The sequence below is a fragment of the Leptinotarsa decemlineata genome, unplaced genomic scaffold, assembly GCF_025532065.1.
Source record: "Leptinotarsa decemlineata unplaced genomic scaffold, Ldec_3_MD MMD2_tig00026358_RagTag_RagTag, whole genome shotgun sequence".
Taxonomy (NCBI): Eukaryota; Metazoa; Arthropoda; class Insecta; order Coleoptera; family Chrysomelidae; genus Leptinotarsa; species Leptinotarsa decemlineata.
The window spans coordinates 2,092,278-2,118,953 of NW_027412703.1; the positions used below are offsets into that span (position 1 = coordinate 2,092,278).

Here is a 26,676-nt window from a genome sequence, read left to right on the forward strand (position 1 = left end):
CAGTCATCAAGTTTTTTTTTCACATAATTTCAAAAAATTCGGAACCCAACCTTTACTTCCTCCGCAATGCACAATGATTAGTCGCGATCCTCTGTTTGCAGGCATGTTAGGCGTACACATTCTCGAACCATCAGTCCACCCTTTCGTAACTGTGTCGTGAATGGCATACATACCAAGTTTCGTTCAAATAGAAAATTCACCGTTGTTCTTGTCTATATTTAGTTATTTGTTTCAAGTATTTGTTACGCAATTCTTCTATTCTTCTGCTTTCCATAACTGCTCGACTTTTGTTCATTATTTCAAATCTAAATCCTAGTTTCTTTATTTAATTCTGAAGAGTTTTGTCACAGCAGCTCACGTTATGGCCGGAAGTACCTATTCAATTTCTTCCTTATGATTTCAGTTGTAGGAATCTCATTGCTTTTGTAACAGCCGTATATGGTTTTATTCAATGATTTTATTAGATGAACATCTAAAGGTTTTGGTAATCCCGTATCACATCGCGTCTTGCGTTTATAATGTTTGTTTTTGACTATTTTACGTACAGTTGAAAAAGGAATTTCGGACAAATCTGATATTGCTTGTAATAGTTTGCTTTCCTCGAAACCAAACTTGAGATGTAGATTCTTATATGCATTGAAACATAATATCTGTGTTTCAATATTTAAATGCATCCGAATTTTATTCACTGGTATATCTTTTTCGCATTATTCGCCATCGCTATTGGAATCACTACACAGGAAAAAGTCTGCGTTTAAGTAATTATAACTGCACCAATATCGAATTTCAACACTCAAATCGCGATCAGTTCTGAACTGAACATTGACGACATAAGTATCGGCCAGTTCTATTCAATTATGGTTTCAATAGATGAGTTGCCCATTAAACTTCTTATAGTATAAATGCTCGTTGCCAATTTTTTTCAAATAAAATCTAGATGTTTTTCCCAAGAGAGCTTTGGATCCATTTGGAATCCAAGAAATTTAATCGATTCATTTTGGTCTATAGGCAGTTGTTCGTGTGTAAAAAAGTAATGTTGCGTTTTATTAGTATTCAATTTTTGTTATTTATGGGTTGATGAGGAAAGTTAATATGAACAACCGCTACCATAAACTATTTATTACTCTAATGTGAATAAAATTCATACATTCCCTGCGAGAATATTCTTCTCTTATCTTTGTACAGGATAGAATATAAAAAAGGAAGTACCATAAAAAAACTACATAAAACAAAACAGGGGAAAGAATCCAATTTGCAAACACTTTTACAGTATGATACATAGCAATTTTAATTTATTATTTGTCAGCCATCTATTAGCATTCGATTCTGCTACTTTCATTTCTTCAACTATAGCCTCGTAATTTGTATTTTGAAGCGTTAATGATGTGTCGTCGGCAAATTCCGTAATCTCAGAGTCATCTTCAGTTTTGAAATCAATCACATAAATCAAGTAAAGAACTGGTCTCAAAACCGAACCTTGGAAGACTCCGTTTTTTATTTCTTTGGTATCAGATGCCTCATTATTCAAAAAAACGTATTGTCTATGTTCCGATAGATATGATCTAACAAGGTTACTAGCAAAGGTGCATTCTTTAACATTTCTGGCAATGAGTCTTCTAGAAATTGTCTATACGTCTATCTCACTCTTGTAGATTTCTTTCTATAGGGCCATTTGAATCCTGAAGTGTATGAGATAGAATCAACAACATTAGAAGATTTGTGACAGAATATCATGAAGCATTACAGAGAAATAACTTCCGAGATTCTCAACCATATGAGGACGGCAATGGAAGCTCGTTTGTACTATTGTATGGAAGTTGGTGGAAATGTTTATGAACATTTACTATAGAAATAATTTTTCTTATCATTGTCCAGTCATCAGATTTTCTGATTTATCGCTTACACATTTGTCTGTAGAACGAATATTTCAAAATGTGGCCCTGTATAATTATTGACCTGTTTTATAATTTTTCCTGCAAATCTTTGTTTCAAAAGTTATTCAGCGGGGCTCGTTTTCAACTCAAAAAATGTGTAGCTCCCGAACCATAAGCTTCAGACCACATGTTTTATCTGCTCATCGTGGAGCAAATGCGAAACAATATAGGGTGATCCATTTAAACATATGGTGACATGCTCTGGGGGAAGTTATATCAAATGTGAATATGTCAAAATGTGTCCCCCTCTATACTATAATTGACGCCTTGTTTTTATCTTTCCGAAAAATCATTGTACCAAAAGTTATTCAGGGTGGCTAGTTTTAAATGAAATGCACTGTATAATAATGAATTGATACTCTGTGCTTGTCTTCAAATGTTCATTCCATGGTTTTATGTATTCCATGAATTTTATTAATTTCAGTCAAGAAGTGCCTTCGATGTACTTCGAAACTGTGCTGCTTTATCAATGCTGGTATCTGAAGTTTTCATACTTTTCTGGTTTGCTAACGAAACGAAAATACAGGTAAGCAAGAGTTATCGCTGAATGGATAACTAAACTCGAAATATATTTTCCCAGTTGGTCATTGAAAACAGTCACAATGCAGATGTATACAGGGTGTTCCAAATTAAGTCGGCACCATTGCCAACTCCGTTATTATTGATGGTACGAATTCTTTTATACATATAGGCAAACTAATAGCATTTTTAATGTCTTTCTCTATGCTGAAAACAAAAAAAATGACAGTCGCGTTTTCAAAATATTTCATAAAATTATATTTTTGTTAATGGAACACCCTATATTTTATCATGCGATTCGATTCGTGATAACATTTTCAACAACAAAGTTGAAAATGAGCGAACAAAAAATGTTTCTGTTTTCGCGAATAAAGAGCTGTAAAATTTCGAGTGAATTTTCAAAACCACACCTTTTTGTCGAACACATATTTGGGCCCTTCTCTAGACACTACGTGTTGCTTTCAACACAATTTGGCCATAAATTCTATTAATTATAGTATCAATATATTTTTTCAGTTCATTTACACTATTATGTTTTATTTTGTACACCTAATATTCCATAAATCCTCAAAAAATAAAAATCTAGAGGTGTCATGTCAGGTGAACGAGGAGGCCACTTAACAGGACCATTTATAGCAATCCATCTGTTTTCAAAACAGTCTCGCAACATGCATCGATCTTACTATAAAAGAGCGAGTTCCTTCGAAAGAGAGTAGTAGAGTGTTATATATATGTTATATATGAGTATATAGTGTTATTATATATATATATATATATATATATATATATATATATATATATATATATATATATATATATATACATATATATATATATATATATATATATATATATATATATATATATATACATACATACATATATATATATATATACATACATACATATATATATATATATATATATATATATATATATATCCAACTATCAATAGAGCTTCCGTACATTTACAATTTTCTATCAATCGGGCGTCCGGTTTCAATGAGGCGTCCATATATGGACGCCGAATTGTTTCACCATGCCAGGCAGTTCAGAGGTTCCCTATCTTCCATCTGACAAAATTTCAGATGGGCGCCTATTTATCAATTTCATTGTCAAAATTATATGTATTGGCGTATATTCTAGTTGAGTCTTTTTTATTTTGGTGGCGCTCGGGAGGTACGCGTATACTTGTGCCGTATATTTTTCATACATGTGAGCGATTATGAGGCGTCCATATAACTGACAACAATGCAATAGTTTTTGCGAGAGGGAAGTCTCAATGATTTGTTAGAAATATCGTTGATTTGGTATGTTTGTAGGTCGGCGCCGGTTTCATACACAGGGTGACAATTTGAAAACTTACAAGGTCTATCTCTGAGCAACCAAATAAAATATAAGAAATCGCTGAAAACAACTTTCATAATACAAAGGGAGAAACAAATGATGTGATGACTAACTTGTTTTTTCTCTCACACCCTTGCCCCCAGCCACCACAACTTCATATTTTTGAAAGGCAACCACCTACTTGTGATACATTATCTGAAAGCTCTTAAGATATGCTCTTCAATGGTACTCTTCAAAGCTACATTCGATGCAGTAAGTTTTGGTTCATCAAATAAAAGAATTCATTCAGAATAAATTTTATTTTCTATTATTAATTTAGTAAATTTTCAAAAACATGATTTTTACCATCGTAGCATTAATATTAAGACTTGAATATTTTACGCCTCTTCTATTTTTTTTTATTCGTCTCGATAATAGATAGGGATAGATAGGGAAGGAGAGTGGCACCTTGTTTTAGAGGTCTTTCGAATACCTTCACTACTCTGTCAACAGAAAATTTTTGTGACGATTAGTTTTCGAGATAATTTGAAGTTTTAAAGGTATTTGCATTGAGTTCAACTCTTTTTAAAATAAATCAAATTGTTTTTAAGGTGCAAGTTACGTTCAGAACTCTCATAAAAAAAATAAATTTTTGCTTTTTATGACAACCTGCTAATACGTGTCCATTTGATGTCGAATTATTTGTTTATTACGAGGAGATTTCTCCGGGGGATGGGGTTGGTTACCACCATTACATTTTAGGTAAATTGGGTGGCACCTACTTATGAAGGTTGAATTGCCTCTTCAAGAAGTTGTTAATAAGAATCACCGGTTGAATTTCCATCAATGAAAAATGAACCTATAATATGATTGCCTAATATTCCGGCCCAGATATTCAACTTTTGGGGATGTTGGGTATGTATTTCTGCGTATTGTCTTGGGTTTTCATCCGACCAATAACGGCAATTGTAACGGTTCACGCAACCATTTGAATAAAATGAGCTTTCGTCCGAATAACAGATGTTATAAAGCAGTTCGGGATTTTGCATTAATATTTCACTCATGCCCTCACAAAACTCCTGTCTTCGGTCAAAATCATCCTCATTGAGTTCACGAACAAGTTTAATTTTGTAAGGATGGTATTTGTGGTTTTTAAGGATTCTCCATGCGATCATATGGCTTATTCCTGCCATTGCGGATAAACCTCTGGTACTTAACCTGGGAATGGCGATGACTTGACCAAACACTACAATCGCATTATCGTCATTCACTACCCTTCTCTGAACATCACTTTTTTCATTTAAAACCGAACCTGTCTCCCTGAATTTTGTGACCAAATCCAGAACGTGATTTCTGCTTAGGTGTTTACCAGGTTTTTGCTCGTTAAATAAAATTGATGTTTTATTAGCATTTTGGTCGTTGCCAAAAAATGAAGCAATAACTGAAACCCTTTCGGCAGTAGTGAAAGAAATGTTTAAACAAATAACAATACACGACCCGTTTCAACAAAACAATCGAACGTTGTTATTTAACAAAAAATTGATAAGAAGAACTGCTTAAAATTTTTTTTATTTAGGCATACAAGTTACCGAGTGGTCTGTCTAATGTATTATCAACATGGCAATTTTAACTTCAAATTATCTCGAAAACTAATCGTTACAAAAATTTTCTTTTAACAGAGTTGTGAAGGTATTCGAAAGACCTTTAAAACAAGGTGCCACTCGACCTACTTTCCCCATCTAAATAAAGGTCGTCGGACGCACCTCTCTGAGGGGGTGCGTACTACAAAAAATCTGATTAGTCTGAAAGGTGTCCCCCTTCAATTAGAAATCGACGTGTCCGAGCTTTTTTGAAAATCTTACTTTTTTTATTCAAAAACGGCTCTGTTAGGTTTTCGTTGTTACACACTGTATATAGAAGAAAATGTAAATGGCGAAATGTATGATCACATGCTAGAAAGATCTATCGAACCTCGGATAGTTCATGAATTAGAGAATCACAGAGACATACACGGCAATTTATCTTTGAAAGAAAATGTATTACATTTTCAACAGAATGGGGAACCTTATTATTTTGTAGTTCCAGTTATTCAATGGTTAGATAATAATTATGCTGATCAATGTATTGGAAGAAGAGATTCTACTGAATGGCCTCTCATATCCCTGGACCTATCTCCTCTAGATTTTTTCCTCTGGGCCACTTACTTAAAATAGGTTGTTTTAAAGACGACGCAATCTGATTCAATAAAGCCACTGAAGGAAAGAATAATCCAAGAATGCTGAGCTATTTTCAGAGAAACATTTGCCAATGTTTCGGAATGACTTTCGGAAATGAAAATTGCGAAAGTTATAAACAATTTAGTGAAAAATAAAAAATGGGTCCAGTTTTTTGGAAATATCTCAAAAACTAATTGGAATTTTCAAAATCGAAAAAAAAAAATTCGAAAAGAGGAAGAAATTTCCTATCGAAAAGTCCTGACTACCGGAACTGTAGGACCAATATTTATAATTTTCCCGGAGCTCTGAAATAGAGCTCTAAATCGGGTGTTTAGCCGCGTGTAGGCCGTGCGTGTTTAGGTTAATTTTACAAAAAAAAATTTATAGCATATAAAATATATAAATTGAGGAATGAAAAAATTCAGTCATATACTCAAAAGATAAATTAACAGTAATCTGTCGGTAAAAAATTTTTAATGCAATTATTAGATTTATTATGCTATTGTTAATTAACAATTTTTTATCACTCGATTATCATTATTGCAAGTGTGATATTTTTCAAACTAAAAGTGTGGAATTTTTTTCCTTCCATAGAGTTATGATTATAACGGTTAGGAATTGATTTACTTCCAAAATATTGAAAAATTATTATTTTTCAGTTATTTATTAACCATTTACTGCATTTTTGAATTAAAAAGTTTATTAAATAATCGAAGAACAATTTTTTTTTGATTATTATTATTAGTATATTTTTTTTTCAAATCAGAAGCTACATAAAAATATTTTTTTCATCACCTATTGTTTTAAAATTTGTTATAAACAAATGCGTTTATAACATATTTGAATTTATTTTGGATCCTAATCTTTAATAAAAATTATGATTAAAAAAAAATAGCGTTTCTTGAAAAATTGTGTGCAATGCAAAAAACCGCATTTGTTAATTTACAATTTTTTTACCACTAATTGTCAATATTTCAAAAAAAAAATTTGTAAAAAATTAGAATAATTCGAATGAATAATTTTATAAAAAAAATCAAACTTCAGCTGAATATATTCTTTTATTAATGGAGAAAAAATGAGTCTAGCGATTTTTCATTGTATCTCCATTAGTTTAATGAATATAATAATTTAAATGATGAAAAAATAGATTGATTGACGCCAAAATTTATAAAATTCGATAAAAAATTAAAAAAATTAAAAAAAAATACAGGGTTGTTTTTCATTCATTAATTGCAACAAGAACAAAAATGAAATGAAAAAATTCATTTGTTTATTACAAATTGTTTATTTATAAAACAATGAAAAATTTTAAAAATTTTAATTTTTTTTTGTTCCAAATAATTGAAAACATTTAAAAACATTTAAAAAAAAATTGTCAACTAGTGGTGAAAATAAAAATATTAACAATAGCGTAATAAATCGAATAATTGCAATAAACATTTTCACCGACAGATTATTGTTAATTTAGCATTTGAGTATCTGCCTGAATTCTTTCATTCCTTGATTTATAAATTTTATATGCCAAATTTTTTTTTGTAAAAACGGCCCAAACAGGCACGGTTCACGGCGGCCAAACATCCGATTACGATCTCATTTTCAGGGCTTCGGGAAAATTATAAATATTGGTCATACAGTTCCGGGAGTTAAGACTTTATTATAGAAAATTTCTTCCTATTTTCGAATTTGAAAATCTCAATTAGTTTTGAAATAACTAAACCCGTTTTTTATTTTTCACTAAATTGTTTATAACTTTTGCTATTTTCATTTCCGAAAGTTGTCCGTTCCCAAAAACTTTCTAGACGCTATTCCGAATCGAATGACACCTCAACCATAATTTTCGGAGACTGCTGAAGAAGAAAAAAGCACTTCTTGATCAGACTAGTCAAGTTCGAACATAGCTGAACAATCTTACAACAGCTACAGATTGGGGATGAGAAAAAATTGAGACTCTCTTTTTGTCCATGAAAACACCAGAATCATTGGCAGCTTTAGAATTACTGAAACTAGTTCATTGTAGTTACATAGTATCTAACTGCAGTGAAACTTAAAGCAGTAGAAAAGCAGTGATGAAGTGCATCTGTTGACAACTGTTGGGATGATGACAATTTCAACTTCGAGTACGGCATGATTGTTATTGTTGATCAACAAAATACTAACCATCCAGTATATCGAAAACTGATTCAGGCATTCTACGTATCAAACTCAGATACTAACTCTGACGGTTAAGAATGCGTTAATAATAAATTGTTTTGGTAATAAATGATAAAATTAATTATGAAAAATGTTTCTGTCAATTTGTAGAGAAATGTCAATTATGATTTTCAAAATAGAAAACATTCTCCGAATAATCATTTGAACATTCGAGATATATAAAAAAACGTTCATAAACAATTAAAAATCGTATTTTTTTCTGAATATCATATTATGAAGATAAAAATTTTTTGAATTCCCATACGGTCATACACAATTTATAAACAAATTGCGCTAAAACAGTTTGTTCAACTTACCGAATGTCTTTATTTGATACAGAAACAGGATATAATGATAAATATATAGAAAAATTAAAACAATATGTTATGTTACTAAAAAAAATCATAATGAACAAAATATAATGTTTTTGAACTTTTATAATGTGATCTTGTGGAGCACATTGATAAAAAGAGATTCACGTTCATTACAAGACCAAACACGACTATGATACGATATTTCATCATGGAATCCTAGTGCCTATCTTCCGGCTCCATCATCAGATCAGCTCCAGAGTACCTACCATATTGTCATCAAAATCACATAAAACTGCCAATTTTCATAACGCTACGATCTTTAAAAGATGGTTAAATTAGTTTTCTTAGATTTGACTACATAGTTACATACATACATACAGGTCGACCTAATAAAAGCGTATTAAAAACGAAAAATTCTAGAAAAAATTAAAAAATATTTAGGTCAGTCCTTAAAGAAATATTGAAAAATGCATGACTCGAAAAATCGTATACCATACACGGAAATGAATCTTGACAGGTCTTGATGCCTTCTAGATGGCTATCCTGTGTAGTGTGTATCAGCCAAATGGAATAAATATGACACTGAGTAAATATGACTGTGCTCAACAAAACACTCAGGCACGTCCAATTTTCAACAACCAAATTTTTCAATGCTCAATAACTCAGTTAACGGGAACAACAACTCGACCCCGAACTCGGGCTTTGCAACCGTTACCACATCGCCTCTGATAATGTATACCGCAGTAGTAGACGAAACGTCAGGCATAAAAACCTGCAAACCACGCAAACGCTGAAAACAGATTTTACACTGTCATCTACGGCCGTGAATATTTACATTCTTTGGTAATTCATATTATTTATCCTATCGTCTGTCATTTTGGCGTCTTCAACTAGTTTGAATACTTTGAATTCTTGCTGTTTTCTAATGGAAATATACAATGAACTTTTTGTAATTAAAGTTGAACTTTCAATAATCACACCATGCATGTGTCGGTTTCACTTCTCCTATCATTATATTCGGCTCGCTTAAATATCATACAGTGTTAAAATGGAAATATGCCAACCAAGACAAAAATTATCGAATGATATTGAAAATTTCGTTATGGAATAAACTTTTCATGATCAGTCAATATCACTTGGTACCTATGTAAAAATGAAATACATACCGGCTACCTGAAATCCATACGCAATTTGTCGTTGGCACAACGCTTGTTGAAAAACAGATGTGAAGAAATTAAAACCCACTTGCTGCCTACATTTAATGCGGTAAATATTGGCAACGTTGTAAGGATTCCCAATAATCTATTTCATGTATGAAAATATACTTATTGGACTCCCTATTATCAATCAGATGTCTGATGATGGTGTATACTGAGGAGTTCTTATGAATGTTTGACGGACGGACGCTCTACTATCGAATCAATAGTGAACTCAATTTTTTTATGGTGGTAAAAATGTCATGCCAGCCTACAGAAATCAGTTTTCTAGTACTTACCATGAAATATATTCGGTAAATTCTTCAAATTATGATGGACGCCCTATCAGCGCATTCAATGTATGGATGCCATATTGATATCGGGATGTATATATATATATATATATATATATATATATATATATATATATATATATATATATACATACATATATATATATATATATATATATATATATATATATAATGGAACCAACAAATAATGGGGCTAAGCAGCAAATGAAAGAGTACTCTTTAAAGTTTGTCCAAGCTTTCGGAAATTTAATAAATTGTTTCCATCATCAGGGATGCTACAATTTGAGGGTGTAAGTAATATTAATATATAATTATGAATGGTTAGACTTACAACTTTTTGAGGATGTTTCATACGATGGTTATGTAAAATATTGGACACAACATGATGGATGAACATTGATACAATACATTTATAAAACTGGTTAAAGGATGTCTAATATTGGATAAAATATTTGTGAAAAACGTTACATATATATATATATATATATATATATATATATATATATATATATATATATATATATATATATATATATATATATATATATATATATATATATATATATATATATATATATATATATATATAATATATATATTATATATATATAATATATATATATATATATATATATATATATATAATATATATATATATATATATATATATATATATATATATATATATATATATATATGGGGGCAAACCGCGGACACGTGTTTCTGGCTATTGGCCTCATCAGCGCGGTGCAGCCAATTGTAATTGGCACATATGCTATATGGGAGTGAAACAGTGCGTAATAGGTATTCAACAAAACATAAACATCTTCACTCACCACTTTCCTCAGTTGTCTTAAAATAAAAACCACACTAGACAATTTAGAGCAAATTGATTCAATATGTTTCGACCAATTTAAGGCGTGGTACAAGGTTTTCAGCTGGTCATATTTCAGTATTTCTTTCAAATATTTGAATCTGTATAATATTGTTTGTAGTTTTTTAATAATATAAGTGATATGGTGATTCCACTTTGAATGACAATCGAAGAAGACGCCCAAATATTTGATTTTTTCTACTGATTGAATTTTGATGGGTAGACCTTGAATGTTGACCTCTAAATTGTTAAAGGGAATGTGTTTTGATTTGTTGCACGTGAATGTCATGTAAATGGATTTTTTCAAATTTACTGTAAGGAGTTTGTGTTCTAGTACGACTAAAGCCTTTTTCTGCTTTTTCCCTAAGAGAAATCCAGCTCTCGTCCACTCTCTAGCGCAAATAAACCATTTATATATATATATATATATATATATATATATATATATATATATATATATATATATATATATACTAGAAAGAATAGGACCTAGAACGGTTCCTTGTGGTACACCATACTCGGTATTTTCTTCGGAACTCAGTATGTTGTCAATTCTTACTACTTGCTTTTGTTACAATATTTTTTTATCGAGCCAAAACTTCACGTTATTTTTCTCCCTTTTTTAAGGACAAAACACAAGCACTACAGTAAAATCCATTGGGCTCTCTAAGAGCGGTACCTGTGCGAAAGTATTGATTTACATTGGATTTGAATCGCTGAGGATTGAATCCATTTGGAAAAACGAATCCAGGAGGTTCATTCCACATAAACGCACTTCTCCAAATAAAAAAAGTTTGAAGTGTACTGAGTTGAACCTCAAGACGATGAGCAGCCATAGTACGTCGCGTATTTCTGATATGTACCGCTCTTGGTGGAATCGAATGTGCCAAGTTACTTGAACACCTCTCGTGAAAGTATCTATAGGAGAGAGACAAATCTCCAACCTTTCTTCAATGGTCCAGGCTATCAAAGTTGCCCGTGATGTTCGCGTCTCCAATTAGGCGGATGGCTCCTTTCTGGATGGAATCCAGCAACTTTAGGGGGCAGAGCTCCCGGAACAGTGTTCCAAGCTTTTGTGAAGCAGCCTCTGCAATTTCAGCGACGCGATGTGCCAAGACATATTGGTGTCCATTTTAACCCCCAACAAACTTATCGAAGCAGAAAGCCGAATGGGGAATGTTTCTCAATTTGGGTTGTTACAGCAAATGCAAGTTTGAACAAAATAAAATTGAGTTCAATTCATGACTTTTTCAAATTCACTTCGAAAAGTATTCAAATTGATGTTTCAAATGTTGGGTTTTAATTTTTAAAGAGATTTGATAATTTTTCCTTTAGAAAAGGAAAATTATCTCTATCAATCAACAATTGAGGCAAAATATAAATTATAGTACAATACCAACTCCACAAGCCAAATAAACAACAGTTATTTTGTTATTTATTTTTATATAAAGGCAGATAGGTTAGGTGCACAATATGTCATATGTCACAGAATGTCTCGGAACTCGGAACATGAGTAAACAGAACAGCACGATTCTGAAATATGTCATATTTGTTTATCTCATACAGGTAACAGATTCATTGTCCTTTATTAGCTATAACCGATGTTGCCAAATGGTGAAATAGAAACGAATCCCTTTAAATGTTGAATGCATTATTTCGTTCCTCTTTTTCAAGTATTTAAATAATTTTTTAAAGAAAAATGTTGAAATGTTTAAAATGCGTTGTTTGAGAGCTCTTTTATGAAAAGTACTTGATTTTCGTCAGGAGGAACATTCCCTATTGCCTGACCTGACACTAATATATCCGGTTCGGAGACATTTATCTTCTTGAAGAAAACCGACGCCTGGGTTTTTCTGATATTGAATCTAACCTGGTTACTTTCACCCCAATTCTAAATCACTTCTATATCCTCATTAAGATATGTAACCTCCTGCTGCCGGTGAAGATGTTCTTATGAAAACGGACAAAACTTCTGAAGTAGCCCAATATCAATGAAATAAAAAGTCTTGTGAACAGTTTATTCTTTCAAAATATGTGGAATCAAATTATTGTGCGAACTCCTTGATATTTTTTATCCTGTACTGTTTCAGAGCGAGGCAATATCCGACATAATATATAACGAGCTGCCTTGGTATACATATAAAAGACACGTGAATATGGTTCTTAAACTCATGATGAGACGATCTCAAAGAGCAATGTCCTTCAAAGCAATATTTCTTGGGGAAATATGTCTGGATACATTCACGAAGGTATGTGGAAAATGTTTCTAGAAGTTCGTTCACGTCAATCCAAGGGCGGATTTATTGGGGGTGGGGGTAATGAAGGTGATTACAGCCCTCCTGATTTCATCTCCTGATGACGCCAACTTGGTTGGTGGAATGGTGGAACGCGCGTTGAAAAGAGTGTTGCAGTTCTGGTGGTTTGGAACAGGGTTGAACATGAGTATTGTAATATATGAACGCATATACTTTCATATATGCATTATGAATGGACTGACTCGTTACTTGATAAAAATTATTATTATCAATACAATCCATGATAATAATCAAGCAATTCTCGCGGAAGTTTTGAATTTATTAACAATAGAAATGAATATTATATACTGGGCTACAATTCTTATGTACAACAGTAGTAGGTTTGTTTATATAGGTGAGTGAAAAAGTAGGGATTTAACTGGGTGATTTTACTGGGTGATAATTGAAAATGGTTCTGAATACTTCTTACTGACATATATATTAAGATATTACAATAGTTTTATATTAAGGATCTCACTTGTTGGGTTCATAACTGAACTCTAATGCTTGACTGGTTTCAACAATTGAAACTTTCTTGATGTACCATTTGGGATTTTATAATAATTCTGTAGTGTACTTGACCGATAAATAAATAAATATATACAATCGATTGCTTCAAAAATACTTCACTAACTTTCTTCGAAAGCTTCTGATAATTCATCTTTCATATTCTCTGTTTCACTATCACTGTCGTCATTTAAATGAATAATGAATTTATTTCCACCTTTGATATGGAAGTGTCCAATCTTCATATAGTCTTTTTCAACTAAAATCACTTTTTTGATCCTTTTCTTCGGTAATATTAGATACTTCTTCTTTAACTAGTTCTATCACCTTCTTATCAAATTTTGGAAAATTATTTTTACGCCTGATGCTTTGTTTCAATTTTTCCCAAATCAACTCGATAGGATTGAAAACACAAAAATAGAGAGTCTCAGTATGATGTGTCCGTACTTTTCAGCAATACACTCAAGGGCATACACTTTTTCAAATGTTCTTGTCTGTAAAAATTCAAGTAGTTGGTTTTTGGTGTAGTAATCTTCAAAATATGAATTGTTATCCATTAAAAAACTGTATTTCATCTTTCCTCGAATTTTTATTCGGTACTTTGATGAACTGTCGCGAATGATAGAAAGCGTTGTCAAGAACTATTACACTATTCGCATCCGAATTTGGGATCAATGTGTTTTCAAACCATTCCTCAAAAATATTAGCTTCCATGTTCTTATGATAGTCAACATTGCAGTCCTCAAGTTTTTTTCCACAGATTTCCAAAGAATTCGGAACCCATCCTTTACTTCCTCCGCAATGCACAATGATTAGTCGCGATCCTTTGTTTGCAAGCATGTTAGGCGTACACATTCTCGAACCATCAGTCCACCCTTTCGTAACTAGTGTCGTGAGTGTCATACCAACTGATTTCAGTTGTAGGAATCTCATTGCTTTTTTAACAGTCGTATACTATTTTTTTAATGATTTTATTAGATGGACATCTAAAAGTTTTGGCAATCCACATCGCGTCTTGCGTTCATAAGGTTTGTTTTTGATATTTTACGTACAGTTGAAAAAGAATTTCGGTCAAATCTAATGTTGCTTGTAATACTTTGTTGCCCTGGTAACCAAACTTGAGATGTAGATTCTTATATACATTGAAACATACTCTCTGTGTTTCAATATTCAAATGCATCTGAATCTTATTCACTGGTACCTCTTTTTCGCATTGTTCACCATCGCTATTGGAATCACTACTCTGGAAAAAGTCTGCATTGTTATCACACTCGTTATTACTATTAGTACGTGTCCAAGGACGCCACATTTTAAACAGATAACAAAAATTTTGAGTGCTTATAACTGCACCTATATCAAATTTCAACACTCAAATCGCGGTCAGTTCCTGAACTGAACAGGACGGCGATAACTATCTCCGCATTCCCTGATTTCTATTCGTCATCGTAAAATTATCCAATACGAACCGCCAAGTCTACAGTCTACGTGGACTAGTTGGCAGCCAGTTCATTTCTATGTATTGGTTTTTTTTGGCCTTTGAGAGTGTCGCCAACTTTAAGTATGCACATTATCGTTTACTTCGACTATACCGTACTTAATTGGTTAACAGTAAATTAGATAGAATTTGTAAACCAATTAAAATCTCAGTTCTTGGACAACAGATAAATTTTTGAGATAACAGATAGAATTTTTAAAACAATTACAGTCTCAGTTCTCAGTATTTTTTTAAATACCAGGTAGAATTTGTAATTGGTTTACAAATTCTACCCGTTATCTCATTCACTATTAATTACGTTAGTCAACATAAATACAACCTATGAACTAGAAATCATCAGTCATCGGTGAATCATCAAGATGAATAAGCCTCTGAAAAAACCAGTTAGGATGCAGTTCCAAACTACGAAGGCCTTCAAACCCGAATGGAGATAGTAACACTATTTCAAGAATCACAAAACAGAAACAAAAAAGTTACTTCAGAGAGTGTAATTCAAATACTCTAGATAGGAAATGTTTGTGCGTTGGATAAACGAATATAACAACTTAGAATTAACATTTTTGTTTTTTATCATCGTAAATACTCAAGTCCTTAGCTTATACTCGGAAATCCAAAAATGTATAGTATTTCCAATACCAATTGGAAAAGCACAGATAAGGAATTTCCACCTCGACATAGGCGTCGGCATATTATTTTTCAGTGGTAGTTTTTCAGTTACTTATTCTTACAAACATAGCAATTGATCACCCCATGAAAATGTTATCTCAACTGAATTTTTCCACCATGGATAATTATGAAAAACTTCGAAATTTAAGGTAGTTGATTTCCGAGTCGAAAACTCTAAAATACAATGAAAACACAAATAATAACACCTAATTCTCGTCGAACATGTATTTACAAAGTTATAGAGGCCAACAAAATTGCTATAAAAATCAAAATTATTCCTCGCTATATTCGGATGAGGTGGAATCATTATCGGGTTGAATAACGATCGGATTTATGGAACTTTGCACATAATATTTGTTCTTTTCTTTTACAACGTGGGCCACACAGTTCTTCCACACATCACTATTACCTACTTCATTCACCACTCGCCTTATATTGTCAAGCACTACAGCATTCAAAGTCGGTGACTGATTACATTTCCGCAAGCTTTCTTTCATTGTGGCCCGGTTTTCAATTGGATTGAACACACAATAGCATGGAGACAAACGTAAGAGAATATGACCACGTGTTTCACACATCGAATCAATAATATACTCTTTTTTAAAATTACGTTGTTTTATGGTCGCCAGTAATACCTTTTTCGTTGGAATCTTTTCGGGTATTTTCATGTCATGATTTCGCATGAAATCAACAATATCTGCTTTTTTGTGTTATTGTTTGGTATTGTAGTCAATAACCGAGAATGATACGAAGCGTTATCCATAACAATAACCGAGTTTGGAGGAATATTTGGGAGAAACTGCTCACTGAACCAGGTTTCGAATAAAGCCGCAGTCATATCTTCGTGGTAATCAGCAGACGAATCTTTTATATTTTTGGCCGACAGAAGCAAAGAAGTACGAAACCACTTTCTTTCCCGGCATGCAAAATTATAACATGTTTTCCCCTGGAAGAAGGTGTGTTCAAAGCACAATACTTGGTTTCGTCTACCCAGCAACATCATGGTTGTCAAACCAAGTTTCGTCGAGAAAGATTATATGTCTGCTGGATTCTCCGTAGCTTTTCACCCGCCTCAAATATTCTTGTCGGAGTTGAACAATGCGTGTCGATTCCATTATGACCATTCGATTGTTCAATTTTTTATATTTGAAACCACAAGACAATAAGATTGATAATTGTAATCGGGATAGTCGAGTAATTTATACCAAATCATTTCCAAGGATGGTACTTCATTTTTTTGGTATATGCCATAAATTGTTCGCCGAATCACAACTTTTGTAGCACCATCAACGTTTGCAAATTTTTTATTCCTTTGTTTTCGTTTCATTGCATGGTTAATGACATCCGCTTTTTAATCTATTGTTGACAAATTAATTTGCAGGTAGTGGTTCTACTAGTTAATTACCGAAAAATCAATTAGGATAATCATCATTTAACAAACAAGAATCTGTCCACATCGGACCAAAAAACTTTAGGTGTATTAACAGCTAACCCTTGTCTTTAGATTTAGTATCAAATTGATTCTCCAAAAATATCAGTTTGGTGTAAGGGTAATTGATCTCTAGAAAAAGTTTTCAAAAATCGGGTTGCAAAACCACTCACTACCTCACCTAACCCCACGAACACACGGCACTGATAAATAAATATTGTGAAACGGACAAAAAATTTGTATTCAGCCAGTCCAGCTAGTCGAGCCTTCATTCCTTAACTACATTTGATAGCACGTTTACTAACTATCTGGGCGACTAGGGGCCATAGGAGAGAAATGTTTATGACTGTACTCTTATTTTTATTGGAGTTCTAATTGGGAATGGATAGACTATACTAAGTATTTTCACACATGTATTTTTTCCAGCTCATGAAATTATGCTATTCAGTGGTTACTTGCTTTTCGTCGCTAATGGATATATAAAAAAATGTCATTGCCATATCCTACAAAGTAGAAGAACAACGTCAATGGTTCTGGTATGGTATAAATATTTTTCACTTTTACATATGATAACTGTAGTGTAAATTCTTATTAAATGAAATACGAGTATAATGTTTGTTTCGTCTTCAACTGTTTATTATTTCTACCACCGCCCTTTCAATTCGTTTTAGTATATAATTCAATTAGGCAATTTCCATAAAATTTACACATTATTGCTAGAAGTTTATCAACTTCTGAGAATTGTCGTTCGTATCGGGGCAACAGCTGATTAACGGAAAAACGGATTTTAAAACAGATTTTTAATGACGAATTTCCACGAAACGAACAAAACCACATCAAAACAGCAACTATGTCGATTTCGATAAAACAAAAACTTGAGTTATCAATATAAGAAACATTTTGAAGACTCTGTGTCGCAAGCAACTGTTTCTGTCAACAATGGAATGTCCCGTCGACAAGTGGAACAGTCAAAAGGTTTCGGTGTTTTGTCTGCGTTTTTGTAAATAGAGTTCGCAATGTAGAAACGGTAGGCGACATCATTACTTTATTTATAGTGTTAATCGGTGGTGGGTATAAATTTCGATTATCGGCACTAGGCAACAAGAATGAGATTCAAAACTCGCACTAGTTTTTATCTGTTTCGTGGAATTCGAGTACTCAGTTTGTTTTCAAAACTGGAAAAAAAGTTTATTGTTTCTATTTCTGAAAACGAAACTAGTCGCAAGCGAGTCAGTTTGTTGGAAAATAGTTTTAACAAACTAAGCACTCCCGCTGATTCCGAGGCCTAAGCTTTTATAAATTAACGAAGTATCAGTATGTAGCTGAAGCAAACGGTTTTAACTCAGATATAGTTGACAAGATAATTATAAAATGCAAGTTTAGGGAAGCACTTCGTAAATCTTCGACTATTCAAAAAGAGGAGAGCAATAACAAGTTTATAGTAATCCCATGTGAACCCCAATACACGAGAGGGCTTCAACAGACATTCGATAAAGTAAATATGAAAGTTGCATATAAAACTTCTTATAAATTACAACAGCTTCTTGGTAATCCAAAAGATATACTAGAAAACACAGAAAGGTCGGGGATTTACGAAATCAGTTGTCAAGATTGCAACAGCAAATACATCGGCCAGAGCCGACGAGCGATTAAAACCCGCTTCAAGGAGCATTGTGAACACATGAAATTCGGAAGGATAGAAAAATCCAGTGTCGCCCAACATGCTCTAGACAAGGACCACAGAATTGGTGAAAACAATCTGAAACTGATTAAGCATGTGCATGACACCAGGCTACTCGATGCATGTGAGAGTCTAGAAATAGCAAAATGTAAGAACAGCATGAATGGCGATAAGGGGCCCATCCCGTTTAGCCCGCTTTTTAATCTTCTGTTAGGAAGAGAATAATTACTAAGAACTTGCAGGTAGTTAATAACCGAGAAATTCCATATTGAACTTCAGGTATACAACGTCAGGTAACAAATTTTAGTATATAAGGATTAACCAGACTAGACTAGGTATCAATTTTCTTCGCCTGAGGATGCTAACTTTGTTGGCGAAACGCGCGACGAGTGCAAAAATATCAGTTTGGTGTTAGGGCAATTGATCTCTAAAAAAGTTATTCGGTTTTTCATATTATTTTTTGCCCGTAATACACTTATTTGCTGCATTGTTACAAAATCATTCAAAATCCTCAATCTCGAGTCTTCCACATTTTCTATCTCTCTGCCAGCGTAAATCCTATTTTTCAATGTCCCACATAGAAAATAGTCCAAACCAGTAAGATCTGGTGATCTTGCAGGCCAGTTTATTGGCCCATTATTTGTCTCGCAATAGAAGGACTCCATTTGTTTGAAGGTGATTGACAATGTTTCGTGATGAATTTCACTAGTTCGGACTTCCATTGTCTACTATATAAAATGATTTGAAATCCCTGAAACAAGTAAAAAAGAATAATTAAAAAAGAATAGTTGAAAATAACAATTATATTAAGCAACAATAAACCTGAAATGAAATGATAGTGAAATAACCTACAAGTAAAAATATAATAATTGAATAAATAAAAATTAAAGGAATGCAAAAAAGAAAATAATAAAAAATAAAAAAGTGTAGAGATTCCAAGTCACGTTAGTTCACGACGTTTCGATTGTTGGTATCTACAATCGTCTTCGAGTGATGACTGGACTGATTCCTCCGAGAGATGACTATTTTATAGGTCGTTGAAATACTTTCACTTTCTCTACTTTCCATTTTCCGCTTCACTGATTCCGTGAGAGATGACCGATTTGGCGGGAGTTGGTCATTTTCCGTTTGATGATGGGTTTCCATATGTTTCGTATATCTACGCTGGCCTGGCTGAATACGTTGTTGGACAACATGTATGCGGCTTCCTTAAATTTTCTCCTGAACCAATGTTCCTCTCTGTGCAAGATCTCAGCTTGGGACCACTCGATGTTGTGTTGATGGGTCCAAACATGGTCTGCTATTCCTGATTTGCTGGTTTCTCCTCGCTGTGTGTGCTTCTTGTGCTCGGCAATGCGAACATTCAATGGCCTCTTAGTTTCACCAATATAGGATTTTCCGCACTCACAGGGTATCCGGTAAATGCAATTCTTGGAATCGCAGTCCGCGTTTGGGGGCCTGGTTTTCGTGAGGCTGCTACGGATAGTGTTACCGGATCTGAAACAGGTTCTAATGTTGTACTTGGAACCAATTCTTCTTATCCTCTCCGATAATCCTCTGATGTAGGGAAGTGCAAGCACTGGTTGTGACGGCTTCTCTTCCTTGCGAGGCTCCTGCTGTCTTTTAGCCAAAGTCTTTTCTACCATCGCTTTGGAGTATCCATTCCGCTGAAGATCATTTTTGATGATGTCTAGTTCCTTCTCGAGACCTTCCTTTGTATGATCTTCAGCGGAATGGATACTCCAAAGCGATGGTAGAAAAGACTTTGGCTAAAAGACAGCAGGAGCCTCGCAAGGAAGAGAAGCTGTCACAACCAGTGCTTGCACTTCCCTACATCAGAGGATTATCGGAGAGGATAAGAAGAATTGGTTCCAAGTACAACATTAGAACCTGTTTCACATCCGGTAACACTATCCGTAGCAGCCTCACGAAAACCAGGCCCCCAAACGCGGACTGCGATTCCAAGAATTGCATTTACCGGATACCCTGTGAGTGCGGAAAATCCTATATTGGTGAAACTAAGAGGCCATTGAATGTTCGCATTGCCGAGCACAAGAAGCACACACAGCGAGGAGAAACCAGCAAATCAGGAATAGCAGACCATGTTTGGACCCATCAACACAACATCGAGTGGTCCCAAGCTGAGATCTTGCACAGAGAGGAACATTGGTTCAGGAGAAAATTTAAGGAAGCCGCATACATGTTGTCCAACAACGTATTCAGCCAGGCCAGCGTAGATATACGAAACATATGGAAACCCATCATCAAACGGAAAATGACCAACTCCCGCCAAATCGGTCATCTCTCACGGAATCAGTGAAGCGGAAAATGGAAAGTAGAGAAAGTGAAAGTATTTCAACGACCTATAAAATAGTCATCTCTCGGAGGAATCAGTCCAGTCATCACCCGAAGACGATTGTAGATACCAACAATCGAAACGTCGTGAACTAACGTGACTTGGAATCTCTACACTTTTTTATTTTTTATTATTAACTTTTTTGCATTCCTTTAATTTTTATTTATTCAATTATTATATTTTTACTTGTAGGTTATTTCACTATCATTTCATTTCAGGTTTATTGTTGCTTAATATAATTGTTATTTTCAACTATTCTTTTTTAATTATTCTTTTTTACTTGTTTCAGGGATTTCAAATCATTTTATATAGTAGACAATGGAAGTCCGAACTAGTGAAATTCAGAAGGACTCCAATTCGAACATTTATTGCACAATTATTTTTTTGGGTATATAAATTACTTACTTCATTTCAATTTTCATTATAATTATAGTGTTCGTTTCGAATGTTATTATTTCTATCATTTGTTTTTCTGCTCATAAAAACACATATAATATATTTTTGTTGTAGATATGTTTCAGATAATCATAAAAGGTTTTCTTATTCAAAGTTCATTGTAGAAAACGCTCAGAACAATGAAAAAAATATGAATGGGTACCTAAAAATGAAAAAAAAACTCTCGAAAAACTCTACGGTACATAGAGAGACGCGAAAGTATCAGCCAACCAATTTCCAGGGCCGTAATTCAAAAGGGAATAATTCACACAATTATAATCGAATATTATCGAAAAATCCCGAAATATAAAATTGAATTTAACTTCTCAGTATGAAGTGAACGTCTACGATCCAAAGCAATATATTGGATTCGGGAACAATACAAAGGTCGAAAAAAAATTACGCGGACTCTCGCCCTTCTCGAGTTATACGGGGATAACAAAAAATGCTGTTTTCCGGAAAATATCAAAAAATGACAAAAGACAATGTTATTGTATTCAAAGTGTACTATGACGATGTAATAATAAATATTCGATAAAACGTTTCATGTCAACATGGCCACCATCAACTTTTTTTTCAAATACGGACCTGTCTTTTTTATTACAGATATTGATAAAGCGATAAATTCTCAATCCACGGGTATATCACATTTGATATTTTTATAGCATTTCAGTTGAAATAACCAGTGACAACAATCAAACAGAAAAACAATTGATTTTATCATGAACTTTTGGGAATATTTGGAGGTTCGGAATACGACGATTCGGGTATAGGTCAACATACTAAAAGAGGATTTCTATTTGATTTTGCACAAATAAATAGCATATCAGTCCTTTCATCATTTGAATACATCTTTGATATGTTCATAAACGTCTGACAGTTCTCTATAGATATCAACAACGCATTCATTTTTCCTGCCATAGAAATCAAGCAAAGGCTATGCGTTCAAGATGGTAAATAAATACTATTTGATCATACCAAATTATACAACAATCGAATTTTGACCAAAAACTGATATTTTCATTACTTCCAGGATTGAGAATTATAAAAATATTTCGAATTATAATTGATTAGGGAGAAATAAGCCTTGAAAAAAGAATTACGGCAATACAAAAACTTCCAAAACGAAAATGTACGAATTTTCATTGTGTTGGGGTACCTGTCGAATTTATTAGGTTGTCTGAATTATATTTTAAATAAATCAATACAATTTACAAAAGAAGTAACGACAGGACCGTAATTTAAAATTGTTGATGATGCTGATGAAGGTAATTATTTCAAATGAAACGCTATAAAAATATCAAATGTGATTTACCCTTGGATTGTGAATTTATTGCTTTATCGATATCTGTATATCAAAAGACTAGTCCTCATTTAAAAAAAAAAGTTGATGGTGGCCATGTTACCACGAAACGTGGTAATAACAATTACATTCGAAAAAAAAACGAAAAACATCATTTTTGGTTTTCCCCGTATAACTCGAGAAAGGAGAGAGTCCCCGTAAATTTTCTTCGACCATTGTACTGTTTCCGATGACAGTTATCTTTTTTCCCATTCAATCGTCTTCTTATCTGTTACGGTTTCGAATATAGCTATGTCACCACATGATGAAAAAACGGCCTGTATAAAAAAATGAATATTTCGAAACAAAATCTCAAAAGTTTGTTTGAAGGTGATCGACAATGTTTTATGATGAATTTCACTAGTTCGAACTTCCATTGTCTACTATATAAAATGATTTGAAATCTCTGAAACAACTAAAAAAGAAGAATTAAAAATGAATAGCTGAAAATAACAATTATATTAACCAAAATAAACCTGAAATGAAATAATAGTAAAATAAAATACTAGTAAAAATAGAACAATTGAATAAATAAAAAATAAAATAAAGAAATGAAAAAAGAAAATAAAAATAAAATATGGAGATATTCCAAGTCAAGTTAGTTCACGACGTTTCGATTGTTAGTATTTACAATCGTCTTCGGGTGATGACTGGACTGATTCCTCCGAGAGATGACCATTTATAGGTCGTTCGAGTACTTTCATTATCCCCGCTTTCCATTTTCCGCTTCACTGGTTCCGTGGGAGATGACCGTTTTGGCGGGAGTTGCCCATTTTTCGCTTCATGATAGGTTTAAATATGTTGCGTATTCCTACGCTGGCTTGGCTGAATACGTTGTTGGACAACATGTATGCGGCTTCCTTGAATTTTCTCCTAAACCAATGTTCCTCCCTGTGCAAGATCTCAGCTTGGGACCACTCGATGTTGTGTGTCTGCTATTCCTGATTTGCTGGTTTCCCCTCGCTGTGTGTGTTTCTTGTGCTTGGCAATGCGAACATTCAATGGCCTCTTAATTTCACCAATTATTTCGAAGAATTTATCATTTATAGAAATTCCACTCACAATTAGACTACTAGACAAAATGACAATTTTCACCTGCCACGATGTAGTTTATCAAACTCCATGAAAATTTTATTATATAAAGGCGTCATTGAATATAACAAACTTCCCCAAAATGTGAAGAATAATAAAAACCTGTTTCAATTCAAAAAAGATTTGACTGATTATATGAAAGGTATCACAATAGAATAGATAGTGACTCGGTATATATTATGTATTTATGTGTACCTATATGTATATATGTATTATATCCTTACTATGTGTGTCTATATAACATGAAATATTATGTATATTATGTTTGTGTATTAGGATCTTCCTACCAATAAAATCATTCATTCATTCATTCATTCATATAGGATTTTCCGTACTCACAGGGTATCCGGTAAATGCAATTCTTGGAATCGCAGTCCGCGGAATCTCTCCACTTTTCATTTCATTTTCTTTTTTCATTTCTTTATTTTTATTTATTCAATTGTTCAATTTTTACCTGTATTTTATTTCACTATTATCTCATTTCAGGTTTATTTTGCTTAATATAATTGTTATTTTCAGCTATCCATTTTTAATTCTTCTTTTTTAGTTGTTTCAGGAATTTCAAAACAATGGAAGTCCGAACTAGTGAAAAATCTCAAAACATTATCTTTCTAAACTATCTACACAGGTTTTGGTGAACTCCTGACGGAAAACAACTACATACTTCCCGGTTAATACCACGCCAGGTATTGAATGCATTGGAACTTGACTTTTTTACTTACTCCTTAGAGGTCTGCAGTCAATTATGTATTTAGTCTTTAGATTTGGAAAAGAATTCTTCCAACGATAATAAAACCATTAACATATCTGATTAATCTGTCATTTGTAAAAGGTGTCTTTCCGCAAGAAATGAAAATCGGAAAAGTAACTCCCATTTTCAAGAAAAACAACCCGAACTTAATGGAAAATTATCGTCCAGTAACAGTACCATATGGACTATCAAAGATATTCGAATATGCATTTTTGGATCGACTTACTTCATTTTTGAATCTACACAAAATATTAACAAACACGCAGCATGGCTTTCGTGCAGAAAAATCAACTAATACTACCATTTTTTCATTATATAATGAGGTAATTAGATATATTGAGGCAGGTGAATGCCCGGCAGCGATATTCTGTGATTTGAGTCGGGCATTCGACTGCATCAATCATCAAAAACTTTTACTGAAATTGGAAAGATATGGACTAAGAGGTGCATCTCTCAACTGGATATCCTCATTCCTTGAAGGTAGGAGACAATATGTATCTCTCCAGTGTACGGTCAAAAATGAAATCCAGAGAATAAATTCTGAGCCTTTCAGTGTAGATATGAGAGTACCTCACGGTCCATTCTGGGCCCAATCCTTTTTATTCTATATGTAAACAATATAGACTCTGTTGTTTCTGAAGTTCATTATACAGCTTATGCCGACGACATTTCTATGATCATCTCGGCATCAGATGATGAAATATTGAAAGACAAATGTGCTTCTGCAGTTGAACATATATCAGAATTTTTCAATTATCATGATTTATTTTTTAATTCGGATAAAACAAATATTATTCGTTTTCATAATAGACAAAATAGGATGGAAGACTTCAGTTTCAGTGCTGATAATGTGACATACTCAAAATCGAATAAAAGTGTTAAATTCCTGGGTATTCTTCTTGATAAAAACTTGAACTGGAATGCTCATTGCCAGCATCTAATTTCTAGGCTTAATTCAATGAAATTTCTATTTATGAATCTGCGGACAGTTTTAACTACCACTCAACTAATGAGCATTTATTATGCTCAAGTTGATTCAAGACTGAGGTATGGTGTCTGCTTCTGGGGTGGGTCATCCATAACTCATAACGTATTCATTGCTCAAAAACGCATTATATGGTGTATTGCAAATGTCTCAAGGAGAGAATCTTGCAGACAAATTTTCAAAAATTATCACATCATAACACTCACATCTGTTTATATATTTGAAATATGCAGCTACATATTCAAAAACAAAACACATCTCAAAATGAATAAAAATGTTCATCACTATGACACTAGAACAAAAAATAGATTTCATGTGCCATATGCAAGACTAAGAATAACTTCATTTGCACCAGAATACATTGGAATAAAAATATTCGACAAACTGCCCGATCATTTAAGGGAAGAACATAATTATGTGATGTTTAAGAAAAATTTAAAGAGTTTTCTAATTGAACAATGTTTTTATTCATTGAATGAATTTTTTAGATTAGATAAGTAGGGTATTATTTTAGTTTTAAGGTGTTGTTTCAACTTGTATGTTTCTTATACTCTGTTTTTATCTTTATTTTTATTTCTTTTATTGACTATTCCTATACAATGTATATTGTCTACACGGAAAATAAAGTATTATTATTATCACCGTAGTGTGCGCTGGTCAGGCCCTATCCCCCGAAGCCCCGATACATTCGGGAGGGCGCGCCAGCATAATCAACCAATGACCACTCCCCACACCGTGGGGTAAGTGATCATTGGGTCCG

At 33.2% G+C, this 26,676-nt stretch overlaps 1 protein-coding gene across 1 annotated transcript in view; it reads left to right on the top strand.

Annotated features, from left to right (window-relative positions):
• Positions 1-17,872, top strand: part of LOC141486619 (odorant receptor 10-like) — a 42,349-nt gene extending 24,477 nt beyond the window's left edge. The window contains exons 5-7 of the mRNA XM_074184872.1: positions 2,359-2,460; positions 12,974-13,132; positions 17,701-17,872. Coding sequence (XP_074040973.1) covers positions 2,359-2,460; positions 12,974-13,132; positions 17,701-17,757 — 318 coding nt within the window. The 3' untranslated portion in view covers positions 17,758-17,872. The remainder of the gene's footprint in view (positions 1-2,358; positions 2,461-12,973; positions 13,133-17,700) is intronic.
• Positions 17,873-26,676: the final 8,804 nt, after the last annotated feature.